The sequence below is a fragment of the Garra rufa genome, chromosome 10 (genome assembly GCF_049309525.1).
Source record: "Garra rufa chromosome 10, GarRuf1.0, whole genome shotgun sequence".
NCBI lineage: Eukaryota > Metazoa > Chordata > Actinopteri > Cypriniformes > Cyprinidae > Garra > Garra rufa.
The window spans coordinates 5,405,637-5,432,216 of NC_133370.1; the positions used below are offsets into that span (position 1 = coordinate 5,405,637).

Here is a 26,580-nt window from a genome sequence, read left to right on the forward strand (position 1 = left end):
TGACATGGCAACTTCCTTTTTTCCTTTGCTGCTTCCTCATTTGAAATCCCTTTTTGAGAATGCATACCCCTTTATATTGATTCTACATCTTCATGTACCAAAGAGAAAGCTATTCAGCTAACTTTGGCTGGCATGACTCTTCAACTCAAACCAAAAACAAAAACAGCCAGTTAGAGAGATAAAGAGGGAAATAGGTAGATTTGCTTGAGATGTGAAGCTGTAGGCAGAGTATTTGACTAGCAAAGCTGGTTATGCAAGATATTTCTTATCATTTACTGTAACTTATGTGTGAAAAATGATCCATGCGGGAATTTTGTGAGCAGTGTAGTGTTCTGATAGACCTGCTCTGAGATTAATGAGACTGTAAAACAGCAGGAGACACAAAGGGAGACAGTGTTGTAAAGATGTTTGTGATCAGTGCTTTTTTAATTCACTTTGAGATTAATGACCTCCACAGAACCTTTAGAGTAAATGTAGGTAGTTGAACAAGTCTACCAGACACCATATTACTTGTTCTATTTTTGCTGGATATACAGGACATTTTTATGCATGACAGGACTACCCAGATGACCTGTTGTACTACATTTGCCAAAATGTGCAGTATACAATAGGACACATCTCCTGGAATACTATATCCCCCAATGCATTGCCCGAGCACCACCCAATTCAGCCAAGATTCCCTTACCTCTCCTTTTCCTAGTATAACCACCCTCAATGCTGCTCATGAACACCTGCATTTGTACCTGCCTCCCCTTTTAACCACATTGTCTTGCACCTGGGGCAGAGGGGTGCATAGTGGTATTTCCTGCATGGCTTCACAGGGCTGTGTGTATTGTTTTGGTTGTCATTGATTTGCAGGGTCCAAAATTTAGTGTGCCAACAGTGGGTAAACTGAGAAATATTTGCGAGCCATGAATATTTCTTACAGCCATAAAAGTGTATTTTACTGAAGCTTATTTCTTTCCATGGAATAAAAATATGACAGGATAACTACAACTATTTATCTCACAAATCTTTTTTTCTTACAGCTGCAAGTTTACATCTGACAATTCAGAATCTTTTTTTCAGAATTCTAAATTTCTGACTTTGTTTTATATATAGAATTCTGAGTTTCAATCTCGCAATTCTCACTTTCTTTGGAATTCTAAGTTTACATTTTGCAATTCTGACTCTTTTTTGGAATTCTGAGTTTATATTTCAGAATGCTGACTTTTTTTTATTCTGAGTTGATATCTTGCAATTTTGACTTTTTGGAATTCTTAGTTTACATCTCGCATTTCCAACTTTTTATAGAATTCTGAGTTAACATCTTGCAAATTCGACTATTTTTGGAATTCTGAGTTTACATCTTGGAATTTAGAATTATCTTTTGGAATTCTGAGTTTACATCTTGCAATTCTGACTTTTTTTTCATAGAATTCTGAGTTGACATCTTGCAAATTTGACTATTTTCGGAATTCTGAGTTTACATATCACAATTCTGACATTTTTTGGAATTCTGAGTTTACATTTCAGAATGCTGCCTTTTTTAATATATATATATATATATATATATATATATATATATATATATATATATATATATATATATATATATATATATCGTGCAATTTTGACTTTTTGGAATTCTAAGTTTACATCTTGCAATTCTGACTTTTTTTCAAAATTCTAAATTAGCATCTCACAGTTCTGACTTTTTGGAATTCTGAATTTACATCTCAGAATTTAGAATTATTTTTTTGGAATTCTGAGTTTACATCTCGCAATTCTGACTTTTTTTGAGAATTCTAAATTAGCATCTCGCAATTCTGACTTTTTGGAATTCTGAGTTTACATTTTGCAATTCCAATTTTATTTTGCAATTCTGACTCTTTTTTATTATAAGTTTACATCTCACAATTCTGACATTTTTTGGAATTCGGAGTTTACATTTCGGAATGCTCACTTTTTAAATTCTGACTGTATATCTTGCAATTTTTACTCTTTTTTTCAGAATTCTAAATTTGCATCTCGCAATTTTGACTATTTTTGGAATTCTGAGTTTACATCTCGCAATTCTGACTTTTTTATAGAATTCTGAGTTGACATCTTGCAAATCTGACTATTTTTTGAAATTCTGAGTTTACATCTTACAATTCTGACTTTTTTTTTGAAATTCAGAGTTTACATTTCGCAATTTCAACTTTTATTTTGCAATTCTGACTTTAATTGTAAATTTACATCTCGCAGTTCTGAATTGTTTTGGAATTCTGAGTTTACATTTCGGAAAGCTGACTTTTTAAATTCTGACTTTATATCTTGGAATTTTGACTTTTTGGAATTCTGAGTTTACATCTTGCAATTATGACATTTATTTTTGGAATTCTGGATTTGCATCTTGCAGTTCTGACTCTTTTTTTTGGAATTCTAAGTTCACATCTCCCAATGCTGACTTTTTTGAGAATACAGTATATATATATAGTATATATACTGTATATATAGTATATAGTCGACATAGTAATTTTGACTCTTTTTTTTTAATAAAAGAATTATTCTCACAATTCTGACTCTTTTTTGAAATTCTAAGTTTTCATCTTGCAGTTTTAACTTTTTTGGAATTCTGAGTTTACGTTTCACAATTCTTACTTATTATAACTGCCAGTTAACATCTTAGAATTGCACAATTTCCTCAGAAATACATGAGAAAAGTCAGAATTTAAAGTAAAAAGTTGCAGCTACTTTTTATTCAATGGCAGAAATAAGCTTTGATATTATTTTGTATTTCTTAGTCAATACCAGTTGTATTTTTTCATGCATATTTGTCACGAATATCCTTAAGTGTTACTCACAGCATCATATTCAAAAACAGCCGTGAGCGCTTGACCGGTGTCTGTACTTGCATTCAGGTTATAAATTGTGTGCCAACACATTTTGCAATGCATAAATGCATGAAGTTGGTCTTGCACCGCTAGAAGCTAATAACACCCGCTGACCAAACGCTTGCAGCAGCATTCGCACACTTGCTACTAAGTTTGTTTCTGGCCTTAAACTTTACATTTTTAACAAAGACGGGAGGATGCATTTTGTATTAGATCCTCATATTTACACTTCTTAATACATTTCTCAAAATTAACTCGTTTTTTATTTACTGGCACTTGTCTATTTTGGACCCGGCTGATGTGGCATGATCCATACTAACATTAATTAAAACGGCAGTGAACTGCTTTTGTCATCACCTGAGGTCTGGCCTTGAGCAAAGCTAGTAGTTTTTTATTTGCACAGTTAATGCTGATGCAACATATATGGAGCATGCAGCCATTATTATAAGAAATAGCAGGCAAGAAGTGCTTACAGTGCGTTTTTGTTTTCTGAGTAACCCCCAGAGACTCTGTGTGACCTGTGAACATAACTCTGAATGCACTGAATGATTGTTTCTTTATATATTCTATGTGACTTTTATGGGGTTGGTCATTCTCAGAAATAATGCAACTTTTGTCTTTTGTCTCAAAGAATGATTTTCATATGTTTAAGTGTCATATAGGCTAAATAGTCTGAGAAAGCTGCCCTCCATAGAACTGCTTGTAGCTTTTTTTCCCTGCTCTGTGCTTTGAAACTGCTTTATGATAACATGAGTCAACTTTCCAACAAATAACCTACGTGTAACTACGGGTTTGACATCTATTGGTGTTTTAATAGCTTCTCGCATAAACTGAGGGTTTAAACGTGATTGATTATTTCAAATTTAGAGTTATTAGTATCTAAATTGCGCTCTGATTTTGATTTATCAGCTTATTTGGCTCATGTTTGTTGGTGGAAGCAATTGGTTCTTTGCTTTGGGTCACGTCACTTCAATCCAACCACTAAACACTTTTCATCAAGCATGAAGTCACAGCCTGTTCACCTCACATCTATGAACGGTCAGATGTCCCGCACTGGTTAAAGATAACAGACCTGAATGCTCATACAGTAAAGGATGTTTATTTAAGAGCTTCAGCTGGCTTATACACTGCTTCCATCGCATGGCTGAGCTTCGCTGTGAGCGGCATGCTGCTATCGTGCCTCATCCAAACCCTGTCAAAGTCCTACACACCTCATGCAGAGATGTTTGTTATGGCTCATGCAAAAATCTGTTATTTAAAGGTTTACTAATGTACTACCTTGGCAAGCATTAATAAGCGAAAACAGCTTTTTCTAAAGCTAAAACTTTCATTTTAACCTATGGTGTGTGTAACTGTGGTTTTTTGAGTTGTTTTGCATTGAGGACAAGAACATGTGTATCTCATAAAAATTGTGTCTCAAACATATGTATTCATTTAAAAAAAAATCCAATTTAGTTTTAATAAATTGTTTGTGAAATGTAATTTAATGAAATGTGATTCATTATTAAAATAAAATCATTCAAATATAATATAATAATATTTTTATTAATAATGTTTATGTATTTTATAATGTTCTAATAAATCCAATAATTTAATTTAATTATATTTATTATTTTAATAATTAGCCTAATAATGATCTTGTAATCAATAAATGTATTATTTACTATTCGTATTAGTATAAATTATTATAATAATATGAATAAAACTAAAAATTAAAATAATTGTTTAGAAAAGTATTATTTTAATTACATTTATTATTTTATTTATACATCATATGCTTTCCATTGTTTGGCCGAGATGCAACTATTTGAAAATCTGAAATGTGAGCATGCAAAAAAATATATATATCTAAATAGAAAATCGCCTTTAAAGTTGTTTAAATGAAGTTCTTAGCAATGAATATTACTAATCAAAAGTTTTTGTATATTTACAGTAGGAAATTTACAATTTATCCTAATGGAACATGATCTTTACTTAACATCCTAATGATTTTTGGCATGAAAGCAATATCGATAAATTATACCCATGCTACTTAAGTTTTGTGGTCCTAGGTGACATATGTTTTAAGTTTTATTTATATTTTGTAATATTATTTTATCCAGTTTAAATCCAATTTTGTTTTAATAATTTGTTTGTGAAATGTAATTTAGTTAAATATAATATATAATATTATATATATATTTGTATTTTAACGTTAATCTATGATTTTTTTTTATTCAAACAAAAAATCCAAAAAGTAAAATAATTTTTTGAAATGTATTTTAATTACATTTATTATTTTAATTATTACCTTAATAATTAGCTGATAAATAAGTATCTTATAATTTAATATTAATAATAGTATTGATTATTTTAATTGTTTAACTATTTAGTGTTATATAATAAAAATACTAATAAACTAATAATGAATAATAATGTATTATTTAAATTGCATTTATTAATTTAATTATTAGCTTAATTAATATTAGTGGTAATTAAACTAATCATTTAAATAATGTTTTAGGATTTTTTTTAAATTATGTGTATTATTTTAATTATTAGTTTAAAGTTAATATTAGTATTCATTATATTAATTATACATTACATTTTAATATTGTAAAATTCATACTGGGCTAATAATTTATAGAATTATTTAGAAATATATTATTTGAATTGCATGTATTATTTGAATTGTTAGCTTGATTAATATTAATATAAATTAAGCTACTAATTAAAATATTAAAAATAATTTATTCAAAATAAATCATTCAAATGATGACATTTTTATTGTATTTCTAATTCTTATTTTATATATTACCTTTATATTAATTAAGCTATATATAAATCAGAATTGTAATAGTAAAACACCCTCAAAAAGCCGGTGAACTGGTTTAAGTATTAGGGTTTTGACCAGGTCCTGGATTTGGCACGACACCATTAGTGTTTAATCCCAGCTGTCAGTCACTGCACATTTTGGGTTATTGGTTGTAAGACTCATGTATCCCCATCGCATGCGCTTCATAACCAGTGTTTTGCATTCTTTTTTCCCCTTGGCCCTTCCCTTCTTCTCTCTTGGTCCCTCATTTCGTTCCCAGATGTTTCAGCCCATGATTCTGTTCCTCCTCATTCTCGTTCTCTTCTCGTCTCTCTCCTACGCCATCATCTTTAAGTTGGTCTTTCTTTTTGCGCTTTTCTTTGTCTTGTAGCCTGCCGGCTCTTTCTGTCTTCCTGTTTTCCATTCAATTTTTTTTTAATTCATAATCATTTTTTGAATACAATTTGTGTCAATGACCCCCTCACCCTTGCATTTCACACTCTTGAGTTTCGCTTAAACCCACGTTCAGTTTTATTTTTCCCCCTCCACTCTTTCTCGTCTTGTGTGTGTGGATTCTGTTTGTCGTTCACCGATCCCCATGCACCTCCCTCTGTCTCCTCCTCTCCTCCACCTCCCCGTCCCCTTTCCTCCCCTCCTCACTCACAGTACGGGCGAAGGGAGGAGCAGGAGTGGTGCCTAGACCGGCAGAGTGGCCCGGAGGTCCCGGGACAGGGACAGGGCGCCGCTAAGGGCTCCGTCACAGCCAGGGGAGGCCCTGGACTCAGTAGATACGCCAGGCCCCACAGTTTCAGACCCGAGGTCAGTGCCTCGTCCATCTCCCTCTTAACTTTAAGACAGATACCCTTTCAAGTGTCCTTGCAGTGCCTCTGAAACAGTTTAATGTGCTGCATTAGTGAGATGGTAAACGCTGAAAGGATTTTTTGTAAAGCCTTGGTTATCTTTGGATGTCTTCACATGCTTGATGGAAGTACAGAAGTAACATCATGAGTCTCTGGTTTGTCCTAAACAGTTAAACTGCCTTCAGGTCCCACAAATTCTTTGGTTTTCCAGCATTTTTGAGTATTTGAACCGTTTCCAACAATCACTGTATGATTTTGAGATCCATCTTTTCACACCGAGGACAACTGAGAGACTCGTATGCAACCATTACAGAAGGTTCAAATGCTTACTGATGCTTTAGAAGGAAAAACCGTGCATTAAGAGCCGGGGGTGAAAACTTTTGAAATATGAAGCTCAGGGTGAATTTTACTTATTTTGTCTTCATGGAAACATCTTCTGTAGCTTCTGAAGTGCAGTACTAAATGAAAACAGTATGCAATTTATGCAAAACAAGAAAAATGTACACATCTCCATTCTGTTCAAAAGTTTTCACATGGATCTCAAAATCATACAGTCATTGTTGGAAGGGGTTCAAATACACAAAAATGCTTGAAAACCAAAGAATTTATGGGAAACAGCAGGCAGTTTAACTGTTCAGGATGAACAAGGAACTCATGAACAACTATCACTAAACAAAAAAGCACAGCTGTGGATCATTCAGGTAACAACACGGTATTAAGAATCAAGAGAATGTAAAATTTGTATAAATTAAACTATTTTTTTCTCTTATGGACTATGTAAACTTTTATGCGAAATATTTTTTCATGTCAGTAATAAATAAAAAATAACATGCATTTTGTATGAGCCCTCTTATTTTGGTAAAATAATAAAAACTTTTGACCTCAACTGTTCAATATATATTAAATATTGATTCAATATTATAAAATATAATAATGTATTTATTGTATTAAATCAAATCTTATGTGAAAGATATCCAGAGATAACCCAGGCTATAATCCTCTTTCGAACATTAAAACAGGCAAATAAGAGCTGTTTTGGGAGTGTATGGAAAACTAAAGAGCTGGAGTGCCTTTCTTTGTGGAAAAAAAAAAAAAAAACGAGGAAATGTTCACACACTGGTTTACTGATAAAGCTTTCCGTCCTGAAACACAAATGACCTTAATGAGTGTTCAGAGGTACCAGATTTTAACATCTGAACCACAAGGGTTGTGTCTAAACCTGAAGTATTTATGAATATGGCTCCAGAATTTCAAATAAAAGATTTATTGAGTTTGAAATGGACGTGACTGTACTGGTGTTTGAGCACAAAGGTAACAGTGTGTGAATATTTTGTTTCTCGGTCAGACAAATCTCCCTCCAGAACTAGTATTATATCTGTAGATCTGTTTCAAAACCTAGACTCTGTTTTTTAGGCATCATAGCCACGATCTAGACGTAAAAGCTGCTCTTATGCTAGTTTTGAAATGCCTTTTTGGAGATATTATGGCAAATGCAATCCCATAGTGCATTAAATATTTAATTATTAAACTAAATATATTTTCAGATTAAAGAATTGCATTAAATAATTATTCATAGTGCATTGAATAAATAATTTGTTTCCAATTATTATAGATTAAATTCAAATGGACTATTTTGCACAATATGTGTCTCATTTTTTGTATTATTTTTAACTTGATGCCTACGAGTGTTTCAAATCTTTTAATCATGAGCCTACTAGGTTTTGAAACAGAGCCTTTGTTTAGAAGAAAAGGAAAGCCTCCGGCACACTTTTGTATGACGAGCAATTCTCCCTAGCTTGTGTATCTTTATTTAATTTAATAAAAATGCAATAAATCTCTAATGTAATAAAACCGTCTGGAAGACAGCCAGATGTCATAAAGTAGAACTTCAAGTTTTTATACACCAGGTTATTAGACCAAAAACAGCAACAGCATTGACTCATCTGATGCAACTAATTGAAACGCCAGATCTAGCTGAGAGCAGTTCGTTCACTTGAATCATTTAATTCACATCATTGTCTCACAGTGATTCTTTTGATTTCTTCTCACTCCGCTCACAATCACAGCTGTTAATTTAAAATCACACTGGTTTGTCATGAATTACGACCACTCACCATCCTCTCACGCAGGAGCTTTGGAAAATGTGATGTTTCTGTTGAAGTTCTGTGAAAACATGCACTATATGGGTGTTAATCATGTCATCTGTTTATATATAAATGTTTGCATTTAATTAGTTGTATGTCTATGTTTGTCAAAGCTTCAGTTTATGTGGTTTTGCTATGCAGACTAACCAAAACAGATAAAAGAAAGACATTTTTTGCATTTTGCAATATGCAACCATTACCACACTTACTTTACCAGCATCATGCTGCCTTCAAGTTACTTTCCAGTCAGTATTATGTGTTTTTTAGTGACTTTTCAGTGAATTAGATAGATTTGCTTCAACAATCAGCACCCAAAATAAAAAAAGAAGTTAATTTGGGCCTAATAATGGCCAATAAATGCCCCTTAAAATTCAGGATTTGAAAACAAAAGCATTTCTCACTTTATTTTCTCAAATGATTGCCTGGTGTTGTTGTTCACAGGTCGTTCAAAGCTTTAAATGAGAATTTCACTTCCAGGACAAAAATTAACAGATAATTTACTCACCCTCTTGTCATCCAAGATGTTTATGTCTTTCTTTCTTTCTTCAGTCGAAAGAAAATTGTTTTTAACCTCTTATAAATCTCCAGCCCTTGCCTTGTCTAGCTCTGCTGGTTCAGAATATAAATTGTAATTTTTTTTTAGAAAATAACCAGTCGTTTCACTAGATAAGACCCTTATTCCTCGGCTGAGATCGTTTAGAGCCCTATGAAGCTGCATTTTGGAAGTTGAAACTCGCGGGCACCATAGAAGTCCACTATATGGTGAGAAATCCTGAGCATTTGAGGTTAAGAAGTATATCAATTGTAATTTTTTTTAGAAACTAACCAGTTGTTTCTCTAGATAAGACCCTTCTTCCTCGGCTTGGATAATTTAGAGCCCTTTGAAGCTGCATTTAAACTGCATTTTGGACGTTCAAACTCGTGGGCACCATAGAAGTCCACTATATGGCGAGAAATCCTGAGCATTTGAGGTTAAGAAGTATATAAATTGTAATTTTTTTAGAAGATAGCAGTTTATTTCACTAGATAAGACCCTTCTTTCTCGGCTGGGATTGTTTAAAGCCCTTTGAAGCTGCATTTAAACTGCATTTTGGACGTTCAAACTCGCGGGCACCATAGAAGTCCATTAAATGGCGAGAAATCCTGAGCATTTGAGGTTAAGAAGTATATAAATTGTAATATTTTTTAGAAAATAACCAATCGTTTCAGTAGATAAGACCCTTCTTCCTTGGCTGGGATCATTTAGAGCCCTTTGAAGCTGCATTTAAACTGCATTTTGTAAGTTCGAATTTGCGGGCACCATAGAAGTCCACTATATGGCGAGAAATCCTGAGCATTTGAGGTTAAGAAGTATATAAATTGTAATATTTTTTTTTAGAAAATAACCAATCGTTTCACTAGATAAGACCTTTCTTCCTTGGCTGGGATCATTTAGAGCCCTTTGAAGCTGCATTTAAACTGCATTTTGGAAGTTCAAACTCGCGGGCACCATAGAAGTCCATTAAATGGCGAGAAATCCTGAGCATTTGAGGTTAAGAAGTATATAAATTGTAATATTTTTTAGAAAATAACCAGTTGTTTCACTAGATAAGACCCTTCTTCCTCGGCTTGGATCATTTAGAGCCCTTTGAAGCTGCATTTAAACTGCATTTTGGAAGTTCAAACTCGCGGGCACCATAGAAGTCCATTAAATGGCGAGAAATCCTGAGCATTTGAGGTTAAGAAGTATATAAATTGTAATATTTTTTAGAAAATAACCAGTTGTTTCACTAGATAAGACCCTTCTTCCTCGGCTTGGATCATTTAGAGCCCTTTGAAGCTGCATTTAAACTGCATTTTGGACGTTCAAACTCGCGGGCACCATAGAAGTCCACTATATGGCGAGAAATCCTGAGCATTTGAGGTTAAGAAGTATATAAATTGTAATATTTTTTAGAAAATAACCAATCGTTTCACTAGATAAGACCCTTCTTCCTCGGCTTGGATCATTTAGAGCCCTTTGAAGCTGCATTTAAACTGCATTTTGTAAGTTCGAATTTGCGGGCACCATAGAAGTCCACTATATGGCGAGAAATCCTAAAAATGTTTTCTTCAAAAAACATAATTTCTTTACGATTGAAGCAAAGAAAGACATGAACATCTTGTATGACAATGGGGTGAGTAAATTATCTGTAAATTTTTGTTCTGGAAGTGAACTTCTCCTTTAATGCAATGACTTAAAGGCAGCATATGCTTATTGCAAATGATATATCTATGAGCCTATGATATACAATAGTTTTTGGTAATATTTAGATCTAGATAATAATTCAGTTTTATTTTTTTTTATATTTCAGGTAGTGTTTGTTATTTCAGATAGCAAAAATATTTTTAATGGTTTTAGTTTTAGTATTATTTAACGATAGTAACCCTAACAATAAGACTTTTGTGCTTACAAACAGCAGCACAAAAAGCAAAGCTTTAGTATTCCTTCAGAGTGGAAATAAATCTGAATTGATTAGGAGCTTATGAATCTTCCTTTGGTTGACTGAATCACCAGAAATCCAGAGAGTTTATTAGGAAACTGTTTCATTTAGAATACAATTTAATATTGTCCTGCCTAACCATCCATATAATGTTAGTGAATCTAGAAAGAGAAGATACTGAAACTATCACCTCACATCTGCCGTGCTGCATGACACAGACATGTTTGCGCATGAAAACTGATGGTGTTTCTTTTAAAAGTGCTGGGATTTTGAGACTGCTGTCTTGTGTTCTGATGGGGTCCAGTTCCGTGACCCGGTACTGCCCGAGATGGGAACGCCTACCAGAGAAATACAGCTCCGTCTGGACCACGACAGGAGGATGAGAGCTGGAGCGGATGAGAGAGACAGCTTCACTTCATCCATCACTCAGGTACATGCTGTTTTGCAACTGAATCAAAAATTAACTGACTTGAGCTGAAAAATAATGCTAATATGTGACCCTGGACCACAAAACCAGTCATAAGGTTAAATTTTACAAAACTGAGATGTGTACATCATACGAATCCTCAATAAATAAGCTTTCTATTGATATATGGTTTGTTAGGATAGGACAATATTTAGCTGAGATACATCTATTTGAAAATCAGGAATCTGAGGGTGCAAAAAAATCTAAATACTGAGAAAATCACCTTTAAAGTTGTCCAAATTAGGTTCTTAACAATGCATATTACTAATCAAAAATTACATTTTGATATATTTACAGTAGGAATTTTACAAAGAATCATCATGGAACATGATCTTTACTTAATTTCCTAATGATTTTTGGCATAAAAGAAAAATCAAAAATTTTGACCCATGCAATGTATTTTTGGCTATTGCTACAAATATACCCCAGCGACTTAGGACTGGTTTTGTGGTCCAGGGTCACATATTTAATGTAGAGCTGATTTACAGCTTAAATTGTATTTGTTAAATAACTGACAAATTTTAACAGTTATTTTCCTGTGAAGCTGCTTTAAAACAATCTGAATTTTTTTAAATGGAACAGTCTGTTGAAAAATAGCAAATAAAAAGTTTTTTTGATGCATTTTCTAGTAGAATTTAGTCTTCCACATGAACTTTCAAACTCTTATTACTCTCTTTGCGAGCATGCATCTGTCTTATATCATAAAAATAGACATATTTACTATAACCCTTGTCTATCTTGACTGTTTTGGCTTGTGCAGGAGGAGGAGAGGAGGCGAGCCGAGGCCCGGCGAGGACTCGAGCTGCAGGGACTCCAATCTCATGAGCCAACATGGCCGCAGGAAAGAGTCCTGCTGCAACAGGAAGTGAGGTTGTTCCGCCACAATATGGTCATTGTCTACATGAAGCTGCGCTGGATCCTGATGCACTGGAGGCTTGGACGCAGGACGGACGGCTTGGAGGAAGGAGCACATGCTGAGGTGAGTGGATCCAGAACAACTTGCCTAGTTGACCAGATGACCAGGACATTTCTTGACAGTTTTTATAAGGTTTACTCATTGCATCTATATACCCTGCTGCTCAAAAGTTTGGAATCATCTTGCAGTGTTTTTTGAAGAGGTCTCTTATGCTCATCAAGGCTGCATTTATTTGATCAAAAATACAGAAAAGAAACAGTAATATCGCTAAATGTTATTACAATATAAAATAGTGGTTTTTATTTGAATTTACTTTAAAAAATAATTTATTCCTGTGATGCAAAGCTGAATTTTCATCAGCTGTTACTCCGGTCTATTAAAAATAGTTATTAAAATGATCAATGTTGGAAACAGTTGTGCTGCCAAATATTTTTTGGAACCTGTGATTCTTTTTTTCAGGATTCTTTGATGAATAACAAGTTAAAAAGAACAGCATTTATTCAAAATATAAATCTTTTCTAACAATGTAAATCTATGCTATCACTTTTTGTTAATTTAACGCATCCTTGTTGAATAAAAGTATTAATTTCTTTCAAAAAATAAAAATTAAAAACGACTGACCCCAAGCTTTGTTAGAAAACCTTTCTATTTTAAATAAATGCTGTTCTTTTTAACCTTTTATTGGTCAAAGAATCCAGAAAAAAAATCAGTTCGGTTCCAAAAAATATCAAGCAGCACAACTGTTTTCAACATTGATAATACATCAGCATATTAGAATGATTTCTGAAGGATCATGTGACACTGAAGACTGGAGTAATGCTGAAAATTTAGCTTTGTATCTCAGGAGTAAGTTACATTAAAATTTATTCACATAGAAATCAGTTATTTTAAATTGAAATAATATTTCACAATATTACAGTTTTTGTCTGTATTTTTAATCAAATAAATGCAGCCTTGATGAGCATAAGAAACATCTTTAAAAAGCATTAAAAATCTTACTGATCCTAAACTTTTGAGCGGCAGTGTATAAAAACTAGGGGTGGGCATAGATAAATTTTTTTAATCTAGATTAATCTAGATTAAATCTTGGAATTAATCTAGATTAATCTAGATTAAAATGGCTAATTTGAATTCTGCTGAAGGCATTCAGAATATGTGTGCTACCCAAATAATGACTTAAAGTCTTTGAGAATGGATCATAAAGCTCATAAAGCTGTTCTATGATAATTTGTTGATGAAAATAAATTATGTTCAATTAGATGTACTTGTGTTTACTAACTAACTAACACTGAAATTATTTTTTCTCCCTATTAGATTGTGTTTTTTTTTAACGTCAACACCTACCCAACCCATTACATGTTACACCGTACTTTTATTTTGACAGGTTGCCGTGAAGTTTCTGTGTCATACAGTATGATATGATGCTAGTTTTCTCAAATGAAACGGTAAAAGTGACACTTACAGCAGTTTGGGAGATTGAGTTTATCTGTTCATGTGAGATGAAAATGCCAAAAATTACCGGGAGCGTCACGTGTGTTTCAGTATGCGTGTAGTAAAAGCTTGTCTCCGCAATGCATACATACAGCTAGGCAAACGGAACATATCGGATTCCTATTAAAACGGTCTTTTTGCATTTCAGTTTTCACATACACTAGTCCATATCGCGATTTGAATTAAGTGACTGACCAACATTTGATTTATGAATCCAAAAAACGACGAATTTACGTGGCATTTCGCTATAGTAGATTCGGTTTTTATGAATGGAGGACGACGCGATCCCGTCTGTGTTTTGGCGGAGGAGACTTAAACGCGCGACCATATTCTACAGTCTTCGGTATACATCCGCGTTAAACTATCAAGGTGAAAGTCATCATAGCTTGCGTAGTTTAGACCCAGCTCCCAACCCAAATTTGAGAATAGATTAACGGCGAAATTTTTTTTATCGCGCGATAAGAGTTTCACGTTAACGCAGCACGTTAACGCCGATAACGGCCCACCACTAATAAAAACTAAAATTTGAATAAAAAATTGATAAATGTCAATATAACTTTTACCACATGCTTTATTTCACTATTGTTCACACCTGTGATTAATGCTAGATTATGCATTAATCATGTTAAAGTTTTAATATAATAAACTTTAACTGGATGAAATAATGAACTTTCTAAAATGCAAAAGATGCGTGATGTGAAGTTTGCATTTCTGATGAGGTCTTGTAGACTACATTTTTTTTTTTTTTGTTAGATGTGTTTGTCTCTTTCGTGGCAGTCGGTCGTCTGACGAACCATAACGGTTCAGCATTGGAACAGTGTGAATTAGTGTGAGCACATGTTGTATGATTTTTCATTTCACAGTCCATCTGTCTTATCTACAACAGCTGCTGTGTTCTGCTGTAAACAAATGTTAGTTTTCTGAAGCACAGCGACATTCAAAAATGAACGAAGCTCAGAAACACTTTCAGTACAGACATATTAATTAAGACTGAAATTATTTTACAGCATATCAATACTTCATCATTCCTGTAACAGGAAAGCATGGCACTAGTCAAGCCAAGATCATGGGTTTGATTCTAAAGGAATGCACAAACTGATCAAATGTATACCTTGAATGCAATTTCGGTCGCTTTGTATCTGCCGAATGCATAAATGTAAATACATTCAAGTACATTAGTAACTCAATACTTCTGCATAATTAATGCATAGTCCCGTTCTAATCACAGGTTCAAAAAGGAAAAATAGTAAACAGTAAAGGAATAAATGTAAAAACAAAAAACAAACAAGCTTCATATTACATCAATTTTTCTATAATATTCTTAAATACTCAATGGGTGAATCTCATAGAAATGTCTTGGACATCTGTCAGGTCAGAATCAAAAAAAAAAGAAGAAGAAATAGGACAGAAAATATGTTTGAAACCTGTTTTATGAGCATCATTTTGGGGCTTTATTTTATTATATATATTTTGTGTTCAAATTTAGTTTTAGTTTTAATTTTTTTTTTTTTAATTAAACTTTAACTGTAAATATTTTCTCTGCTTCTTCAGTATGAACGATTGGAGAACATTCCAGAATTGGGCATTATGATCGACCATGGTGATGGAGAGACGGAGAGGGAAGACAAAGTGTGCACTCAAATCACAGGAAGTGACCTCACAGAGCCCGGCCCCCATCTGCTCTCACCAGAGAGATTCCAGTACCAGAAACAGGTAAAATACCACAGCAACATATTTTGTAGTATAAATAACATCACATAGATTCACTCAGTATTTTATTTTATTTTATTTTATTTTATTTTATTTTATTTTATTTTATTTTATTTTATTTTATTTTATTTTATTTTATTTTATTTTATTTTATTTTATTTTATTTTATTTTATTTTATTTTATTTTATTTTATTTTATTTTATTTTATTTTATTGAAAATACCACAGCAACATATTTTGTAATATAAATAACCTCCCACAGAATCACTCAGTATTTTATTTTATTTTATTTTATTTTATTTTATTTTATTTTATTTTATTTTATTTTATTTTATTTTATTTTATTTTATTTTATTTTATTTTATTTTATTTTATTTTATTTTATTTTATTGAATTGAATGAAAATACCACAGCAACATATTTTGTAATATAAATAACCTCACATAGAATCACTCAGTATTTTATTTTATTTTATTTTATTTTATTTTATTTTATTTTATTTTATTTTATTTTATTTTATTTTATTTTATTTTATTTTATTTTATTGAATGAAAATACCACAGCAACATATTTTGTAATATAAATAACCTCCCACAGAATCACTCAGTATTTTATTTTATTTTATTTTATTTTATTTTATTTTATTTTATTTTATTTTATTTTATTTTATTTTATTTTATTTTATTTTATTTTATTTTATTTTATTTTATTGAATTGAATTGAATGAAAATACCACAGCAACATATTTTGTAATATAAATAACCTCCCACAGAATCACTCAGTATTTTATTTTATTTTATTTTATTTTATTTTATTTTATTTTATTTTATTTTATTTTATTTTATTTTATTTTATTTTATTGAATTGAATGAAAATACCACAGCAACATATTTTGTAATATAAATAACCTCACATAGAATCACTCAGTATTTTATTTTATTTTATTTTATTTTATTTTATTTTATTTTATTTTATTTTATTTTATTTTATTTTATTTTATTTTATTTTATTTTATTGAATTGAATGAAAATACCACAGCAACATATTTTGTAATATAAATAACCTCCCACAGAATCACTCAGTATTTTATTTTATTTTATTTTATTTTATTTTATTTTATTTTATTTTATTTTATTTTATTTTATTTTATTTTATTTTATTTTATTTTATTTTATTGAATTGAATGAAAATACCACAGCAACATATTTTGTAATATAAATAACCTCACACAGAATCACTCAGTATTTTATTTTATTTTATTTTATTTTATTTTATTTTATTTTATTTTATTTTATTTTATTTTATTTTATTTTATTTTATTTTATTTTATTTTATTTTATTTTATTTTATTTTATTGAATTGAATGAAAATACCACAGCAACATATTTTGTAATATAAATAACCTCACATAGAATCACTCAGTATTTTATTTTATTTTATTTTATTTTATTTTATTTTATTTTATTGAATTGAATGAAAATACCACAGCAACATATTTTGTAATATAAATAACTTCACATAGAATCACTCTATTTTATTTTATTTTATTTTATTGAATTGAATTGAATTGAATTGAATTGAATGAAAATACCACAGCAACATATTTTGTAATATAAATAACCTCACATAGAATCACTCAGTATTTTATTTTATTTTATTTTATTTTATTTTATTTTATTTTATTTTATTTTATTTTATTTTATTTTATTGAATTGAATGAAAATACCACAGCAACATATTTTGTAATATAAATAACCTCACACAGAATCACTCAGTATTTTATTTTATTTTATTTTATTTTATTTTATTTTATTTTATTTTATTTTATTTTATTTTATTTTATTTTATTTTATTTTATTTTATTTTATTTTATTTTATTTTATTTTATTTTATTTTATTTTATTTTATTTTATTTTATTTTATTGAATTGAATGAAAATACCACAGCAACATATTTTGTAATATAAATAACCTCACATAGAATCACTCAGTATTTTATTTTATTTTATTTTATTTTATTTTATTTTATTGAATTGAATGAAAATACCACAGCAACATATTTTGTAATATAAATAACTTCACATAGAATCACTCTATTTTATTTTATTTTATTTTATTGAATTGAATTGAATTGAATTGAATTGAATGAAAATACCACAGCAACATATTTTGTAATATAAATAACCTCACATAGAATCACTCAGTATTTTATTTTATTTTAAATTTTTTATTTTTTCATTTATTTTATTTTTTTTATTTTTTTATTAAATTTAATTGAATTTAAAATACCACAGCAACATCTGTCATAAAATGCTAAAATATGGATTGCGGATAGCAGGATTGTATTTCCATATATTTTGTAATATATATATAACATCACATAGATTCACTCAGTTTTTTATTATTTTATTTTATTTTATTTTATTTTATTTTATTTTATTTTATTTTATTTTATTTTATTTTATTTTATTTTATTTTATTTTATTTTATTTTATTTTATTTTATTTTATTTTATTTTATTTTATTGAAAATACCACAGCAACATCCGTCAAAAATGCAAGATATGGATTGTGGATAGCAGGATTGTGTTTCCATGATTTTCTATGGCAAAGTAAATAAATTCAGTTCAGTCTAAATTTCACTACAAGATATTTTTAAATACATTTATTTATTTAGCAGATGCTTTTATCCAAATACAAATGAGGAATACAAGAAGTATTTAATTTTAAGCATGCAATAACATGAGAAGTGCATTAATAATCCTCAGTGTTTACACATAATTAAGGAAGCAAGATTGTTGTTAATCATATTCATCCTTTTGTATATTAAAGGAGAAGTTCATTTCATGTCTTTCTTTCTTCAGTCGTGAAGAACTTATGTTTTTTTTGAGGAAAACATTTCAGGATTTCTCTCCATATAGTGGACTTCTATGGTGTCCATGAGTTTGAACTTCCAAAATGCAGTTTAAATGCAGCTTCAAGGGGCTCTAAATTATCCCAGCTGAGGAAGAAGGGTTTATCTAGCAAAACAGTCGGTTATTTTCTAAAAAAAAAAAAATGGACAGTTTATATACTTTATAACCTCAAAGGCTCATCTTTGTCTAGCTCTGCGTGTACTCTGTGTATTCTGGTTCAAGACACTTAGGGTATGTCTCAAAACTCCCGTCTCATTTTCTCCTCCAACTTTAAAATCATCTTACAATGCTGTAGAAGTACCGACCCAGTGTTTACAAAGTGAACGTGCAAAGAAGATCAAACGCCCTTTACAAAAAAAGATAAAAGTAGGACGATTTTGAAGTTGGAGGAGAAAATGATTGCATCTTTATACACTGCTGCTCAAAAGTTTGGAATCAGTAAGACTTGCAATGTTTTTTAAAGAGGTCTCTTTTGCTCATCAAGGCTGCATTTATTTAATTAAAAATACAAAAAAAAAAAACAGTAATATCGCAAAATGTTATTAGAATATAAAATAATGTTTTTTATTTGAATATACTTTAAAAGAGAATTTATTCCTGTGATGCAAAGCTGAATTTTCATCAGCTGTTACTCCAGTCTTAAGTGTCACATGCTCCTTCAGAAATCATTCTAATATGCAGATTTATTATTAAAATGATCAATGTTGGAAACAGTTGTGCCACAAAATATTTTTTTGGAATCTGTGATTCTTTTTTTTTTCAGGATTCTTTGATGAATAACAAGTTAAAATGAACAGTATTTATTTAAAATATAAATCTTTGTCAAATCTTTGTGTTTACAAAGTCAATGTGCAAAGAAGATCAAACGGCCTTTACAAAAAAAGATAAAAGTAGGACGATTTTGAAGTTGGAGGAGAAAATGAGACAGGAGTTTTTAGACATACCCTAACTGTATTACACCAATATGTGACCCTGGACCACAAAACCAGTCTTAAGTCGCTGGGGTATATTTGTAGCAATAACCAAAAATACATTGTATGGGTCAAATTTATAGATTTTTCTTTTATGCCAAAAATCATTAGGAAATTAAGTAAAGATCATGTTACATTAAGATTTTTTGTAAAATTACTACTGTAAACCTATCAAAATGTAATTTTTGATTAGTAATATGCATTGTTAAGAACTTAATTTGGACAACTTTAAAAGTGATTTTCTCAGTATTTGGATTTTTTTGCACTCTTAGATTCCAGATTTTCAAATAGATGTATCTCGGCCAAATATTGTCCTATCCTAACAAACTATACATCAATAGAAAGCTTATTTATTGAGCTTTCATATGATGTATATATCTCAGTTTTGTAAAATTTAACCTTATGACTGGTTTTGTGGTCCAGGGTCACATATACACACGCAGAGCTAGACAAGATGAGCATTTGAGGTTAAGAAGTATATAAATTGTAATAAAAAAAACTAAAAAAAAAACTAATAATTTCAGATCGTTCAGAGCTCCATTTAAACTGCATTTTGGAAGTTCAAACTGCAGGCACTGAAGTCCACTATATAGAGAGAAATCCTGAAATGTTTTCCTCAAAAAACATAATTTCTTTACAACTAAAGAAAGAAAGAGACGGACATCTTAGATGACAAGGGGGTGAGTACATTATCTGTAAAGTTTGTTCTGGAGGTGAATTTCTCCTTTAAACGAGCTATAGATAATAAAGAAATTTGTGTTTATGATTGTTCATGATTGTCTTTTGGAATAAATATTAAATCAGTGTAATTGTTTCAACAGCAGCGCCTGTTTGCTCCATATAAAGCAGTAAACGTTTTCTCAGTTCTAGTCTATTATGTAACCACTCTAAGTGCAGGAGTTTGTAAATGCTTTCATTTTACAAATCATTAAAAACGGCCACATACTTGTTTGTAAGGATGTGGCCTTTTTTCCTTAGATCATTTTTCTAATGCATTTCTCAGCATGCACATGGTTTCCAATGAATTTCATTACAAGTCATTTGTGCTGAACACACACTCTTAACGCAAATGCTGCTGGCTCCATTGATGCCGTGGTTTTCTGCTGTGCTGACGAAGCTTGCATACTACTGAGGGAAGATGTGTTCCTTAGTAAGATATTAGTTTATTGAATCGTCACTCGTAGTTAAAGTGTTAAATTGTTATTTCTGCACCACTGGCTTCACTAAATTAAAATGCAGTGCTTGTTTGAGAGCCAGACGGAGCTGGATATATCATTAATATATAAATACATTTTAAATTAGAAATTGCGTACTTTATCTTTAAACTTAAGAGAGATTTAATATTATTGTGTCTCAGATTTTTGAAATGTTCTTCTTTGCTCACAAATCTCATTTACACTCACTTTTAGTTTCATTAGGATGTCTTTGAAATGACAGGAGTGCGACTTTCTTTAATTAAAGCCGCTTAGGAGAGACGCTGACTCAGAGACTGAGTTATTGTATCATGATTAACTCTCTCCCACATCGACTTAATTAATAATACAAGTGCACAACTAATGAATTCTTTGAAAGAAATGCTTTTTACGGTCCCTTGCATGCAGAAAATAGAAATCACAAATGAGTTCTTTGCAAAATATCATTTATTTCTCCTATGTAAGATCAACTAGACTAGACAGATTAAATAAAGGAATGATGTTTCTGCTGAGAAAAAATCGTCTGTAATTTTACATGCAAAATTTGAAACTAACCAAAAATTTCACCACACCTGCCAATGGGCAGTGATTTGAGAAAAGTTACCAGTCATTAATATTTTTTTACTGACCATAAAACTGTTTGTGCATTAATCATTGGGGAATAATAATTGCATTTATCTATGTATTTATGTATTTATTTATTTTAATACTACTATTTATTAAGGATGCACCAAAATTTAGGCATTTATGGAGAGAAAAATGGTTGAAAATATGAGATGTGTTCAATGTTTGTGCATTAATGAATTAATAAAAAAAACAGGCAGGACAAATTGGGGAATAATAATTGCATTTATTTATTTCAATATTAATATTTATTAGGGATGCACCTAAATTTCGGCCGCCGAACATTATTGGCCAAAAATGGCATTTATGGAGAGAAAAAAAATTCAGAAAATATGAGCCGAAAATTTATTTTGCGCCACTCCGCATAGCAGTGTTCAGTGTTTGTGCATTAATTAATAAAAGAAAAGGCAGCACAAATTAGGAAATAATAATTGCATTTATTTATTTATTTATTTTTTAATAATAATATTTATTAGAGAGAAAATTTCAATATTTTAGGAGAGAAAAATGGCTGAAAATATGAGACGAAATATGTCATGCTGCACTGTACAGCAGTAGGTTTCACTGATTCTGTTGCAAAGAAACTGAATAAAAATAATATATTGATATTTAATGTTAATATATTTTTAACTTTTTTACTTTCAATAAAAGTGGTTATTTTTTGGCTTGTATTTTTTTTTTTAATTCAGTATCATTAAACTTATTGAGGTAAATTAAAAAGTCTAAGAAAATTATTTTATTTTTTTTTTGTTTTCAGCCAAGTGCATCCAGAATTTTCTGTTTCAGTTTTGGCTCAGAATTTTCATTTTGGTGCATCCCTTTTCTCTTATGAAATGCTTTAACAGATTTATAAACCATTTTCATTAAAAACATAGCAAGATATTTGACATGTGTTGTATTTTCAAATGCACATTAAGTCCTAGCAGTTGCAGAGACACAGCTGAGCCAAATTTACTGACCATGAAAAGATCACAGTTCTGCTTTACTCTGATTCATATCGCAGGCATATCTCAGGCATTGTTAGAATTATTATACTAGTTGACATATTCTGATTTTCACTCACATTTAGCAATCGATGACTGTTAATTTTAGGCCCTGGTCATATGTGTCTAATCTTAAGTTTCAGAAAAGATACCAAAAGTCTGCAATCAGAAGTCTGAGGTGTCAAAATAAAATTCTGAGCTGCTGTTCAGGTTTATTTTATAGCTCTGCACTCTAACTGGATGACAACGAGTGACTCATATGTGTCCTTTTCCTAAAGAATAGCAGGAGAAACATCAGAGATGAAGTTGATACTTAAACTAAGAACTCCATCGAGTTACAACACAGCCACCTCTGAGCAATAACACTGTTGTCTATGTGTCCAGGCGGGCGACAGTCGGCGTGTGCTGCATGCATTGCGCTCCCTGCTGGAGGAGTTCAGGGCGGAGCTCCGCGAGGAGGCGCAGCGGCGCTGCCAGCTGCAGCAGACCTTAGCCAATGAGAGAGCGACGTGGGAAATACAACGCGCTGAAATGAGGAGTCACGTCACCAAGGTACAGAAACAAACCTGACATCACAGAAGAATCACCTGTGAACGACAGTACAGCACCTAAAACCTGTTCCAACAGACGTGGATCCTCATAAGTGACTAAACTGAACTGCTCTACATCACATCAAGTCTATTAATGATCACTCACACGTTCACAAGTCACAAACTACACTCCTAAAAATAAAGGTTCTTCACGATGCCATAGAAGAAACTTTGTTTAAATGGTTCCATAAAGAACCTTTTACATCTGAGGAACCTTTCTGTTTAACAAAAGTCTCTTTGTGGCAAAAAAAGGTTCTTCAGATTTTAAAAAGGTAAGAAAGAGATGGTTCTTTGTGGAAGCAAAAATGGTCATTTTTATGGCATTGCTGTGAAGAACCTTTTAAAGCAGTGTAATATGTGACCCTGGACCACAAAACCAGTCTTAAGTCGCTGGGGTATATTTGTAGCAATAGCCAAAAATACATAGTATGGGTCAAAATTATTGATTTTTCTTTTATGCCAAAAATCATTAGGAAATTAAGTAAAGATCATGTTCCATGAAGATTTTTTGTAAAATTCCTACTGCAAACATATCAAAATGTAATTTTTGATTAGTAATATGCATTGTTAAGAACCTAATTTGGACAACTTTAAAGGTGATTTTCTCAGTATTTCGATTTTTTTGCATCCTCAGATTCCTGATTTTCAAATAGTTGTATCTCGGCCAAATATTGTCCTATCCTAACAAACCACGCATCAATAGAAAGCTTATTTATTGAGCTTTCATATGATGTATACATCTCAGTTTTGTAAAATTTAACCTTATGACTGGTTTTGTGGTCCAGGGTCACATATATGATATTGCATTCAGAATTTATGTAACAGTTGTTTAATTCTATGATTTTAAAAAGGTGTTTTAAAAATGTAAATAAACATTTTTAAATATATAAAAAAATATGGAAATTAATACTTTTATTTAGCAAGAAAACATTAAATTGATCAAAAATTGACTTAACTAATTATTTCAATATTAATATTTATTAAGCATGCGCCTAAATTTCAGCCTTTGAAAATGATCGGCCAAAAATGGCATTTATGGAGAGAAAAATGGCCGGAAATATGAGACAAAAATGTGTTCAGCATTTGTGCATTAATTAATTAAAAAACAAGCAGAAAAAAATGGGGAATAATAATTGCGTTGATTTATTTATTTCAATAATAACATTTATTAAAGGCACCAAAATTTCGGCCGTGAAACATTATTATTATTTATTATTATCTTTGTTTTTAAGAGTGTTATATATTATTTTGCATTAAAATAATTTATGTTACAGTTGTTTAATTCACAGTAGTTTAATTTACATAAATTAAAAAATAATATATATATATATATATATATATATATATATATATATATATATATATGTATGTATGTATGTATGTATGTATATTCAATTCAGTTCAATTCAAAAAACTTTAATTCAGCAAGGAAACATTAAATTGATCAAAAGTGACAAAACAACTTATTTCAATGTTAATATTTATTAAGGAATGCGCCAGAATTTTTGCCGTTGAAAATTATGGGCCAAAAATGGCATTTATGGAGAGAAAAACGTTCTTTTTAAATGAATGCTGTTCCTTTGAAATTTGTTTTCATCAAAGAATCCTGGAAAAAAAGTGTATCAGAGTTTCCACAAAAATATGAAGCGGCAGTTTTAAACATTGATAATATTCAGAAATGTTTCTGGAGCAGCAAACCAGCATATTAGCATGATTTCTGAAGGATCATGTGACACAAAAGGAGCAATGATGCTGAAAATTCAGCTTTGATCACAGAAATAAATTACACTTTACAATATATTTACATAGAAAACAGTTATTTTAAATAGTAATGATATTTCACAATATTACTAATTTAACTGTATTTTTATTCAAATAAATGCAGCCTTGGTGAGCAGAAGAGTCTTCTTTCAAAAACATTAAAACAATCTTACCAACCCCAAAGTTTTGAACAGTAGTGTAAATTGCATTTTTAAGCCATTAATCAAATTTGATCAGCTTCCAAGGTGACTTTCTAAAAGGTCATATTAGTAAAATTCAGTCTTGTTATAAAACTGATCTTCTTTATTTCTTAACTAGACACAGATCTGGTTAAACAGCATCTGTTTAACTAAGACATAAGATGTTAAGCATCTGCAGCGCCATGCGTTGCTTTCGGCTCACAGTCACTCGTGCTGTTTTGGTGTCGGTGAGTTAGGGAGCGTCTTTAAATAGCCTGCTATATTTATGCAGTGGTGCAGTTGGGCCGTCAAACACAGTCATGGTCTATTAAAAGAAAGCAGATGTCAGAGGAGCCCTGCACATTCAGACAGTGAGTAGATTTAGGAACATCTGGCTAGACTTGCAAAGGAAGGTGTATCTGTTCTCTATTTAGGCTATTTGGCAAACTTAGTGTACACAATGTTACATGTTCAGTTTAGTAAGTGTAATAATATTAATAATAATATAAATACTGCTAGATTGTTTTCTTTTGATGTCATTAAGTTGCATTTGTAATACTTATATTATTATACTATGCAGGCATTTACTCTTTTCCCTCTCTGCAGCTACAGGATATGAGAGGTGAGTCTGCAGAGGCAGACGCAGATGAAGGTGCAGGTGCTGCAGACGTTTTACAGCAGGAGCGGGAGGAACAGCGCCGTCTGCTGGCCGACAGTCACAGCACGGCACTGGAGCTGCATTGGAAACTGCAACATGGAGAAAAGCGCTGGACCCGCGAGAGGAGTGAACTACTGGAACGGTTCGAGAAAGAGAGACAGGAGTGGGACCGCAGCTTACGGGAAATGCACCGCAAGATGGAAAAGGTCTGGAGAGTAATTCTTGCTTATTTCACTCATGCACATCAATACATGGTAGACGAGACAAATATTGGTGTTAAAGGGGTCATCGGATGCAAAACTCACTTTTTTGTGTTGGCAGTTTGTGTACACAACCACCCTACAATGATAAAAATCCACCCAGTGGAATTTTTTTAATCTTTAAAAGTAATATCCCCTTTTTAATATCAGGTCATTCTCAGCTTCTTGTGAGTGTGAAAAATGTAGAATTACAATTAGGGCCGGGACTTTAATTTAACGCGTTAATTTAGATTAATTAATTACACAAAAATAACACGTAAAATTTTTTTAACGCATTTTAATCGCACTTAGTTTTACACCGCGGAACGTTTCTCACTGGATGAGATTCGGCGGACCGATTATACTGGAGCACCAACTAGCGTTCAGAGAAGCTGCGTCCGTCCTAAATAGTATTGTATGTCCCAAATCGTAGCATGTTTAAAAAGTATTCCAAAGATTCCCGGATGGTCTACTACTTAACGATCAATGCACACTCTAACGGCTAATATTGCCCGCAACACACTGCGCTGTGAACGAGGATTCGATTAGAACTACAAACACGCATAAAAAGTGTTAAAAAAATACAAACATGGAGGATATGCGCGACCAATGGACAGGTAGAGAAAGGGGTTTAAGTGATAAATAATCAGTGTGTAACCTGATAAAAAAATATTTTTTAAATGTTATCCGCGTTATATTTCATGTGCAGCAACATTTATAATGATAGGTTTGGTCATTAACGTTTAAATGCATAATTAAGCAAACACA

The 26,580-nt window shown here is 31.4% G+C and overlaps 1 protein-coding gene across 1 annotated transcript in view; it reads left to right on the forward strand.

Moving 5' to 3' along the window:
• mtcl1 (microtubule crosslinking factor 1) overlaps nt 1–26,580 on the forward strand; it is a 124,132-nt gene that overhangs the window by 80,365 nt on the left and 17,187 nt on the right. The window contains 7 exon segments of the mRNA XM_073848773.1: nt 6,319–6,361; nt 6,416–6,471; nt 11,423–11,548; nt 12,345–12,563; nt 15,543–15,704; nt 22,770–22,937; nt 25,522–25,779. Of these exon segments, the coding sequence (XP_073704874.1) occupies nt 6,319–6,361; nt 6,416–6,471; nt 11,423–11,548; nt 12,345–12,563; nt 15,543–15,704; nt 22,770–22,937; nt 25,522–25,779 (1,032 nt within the window).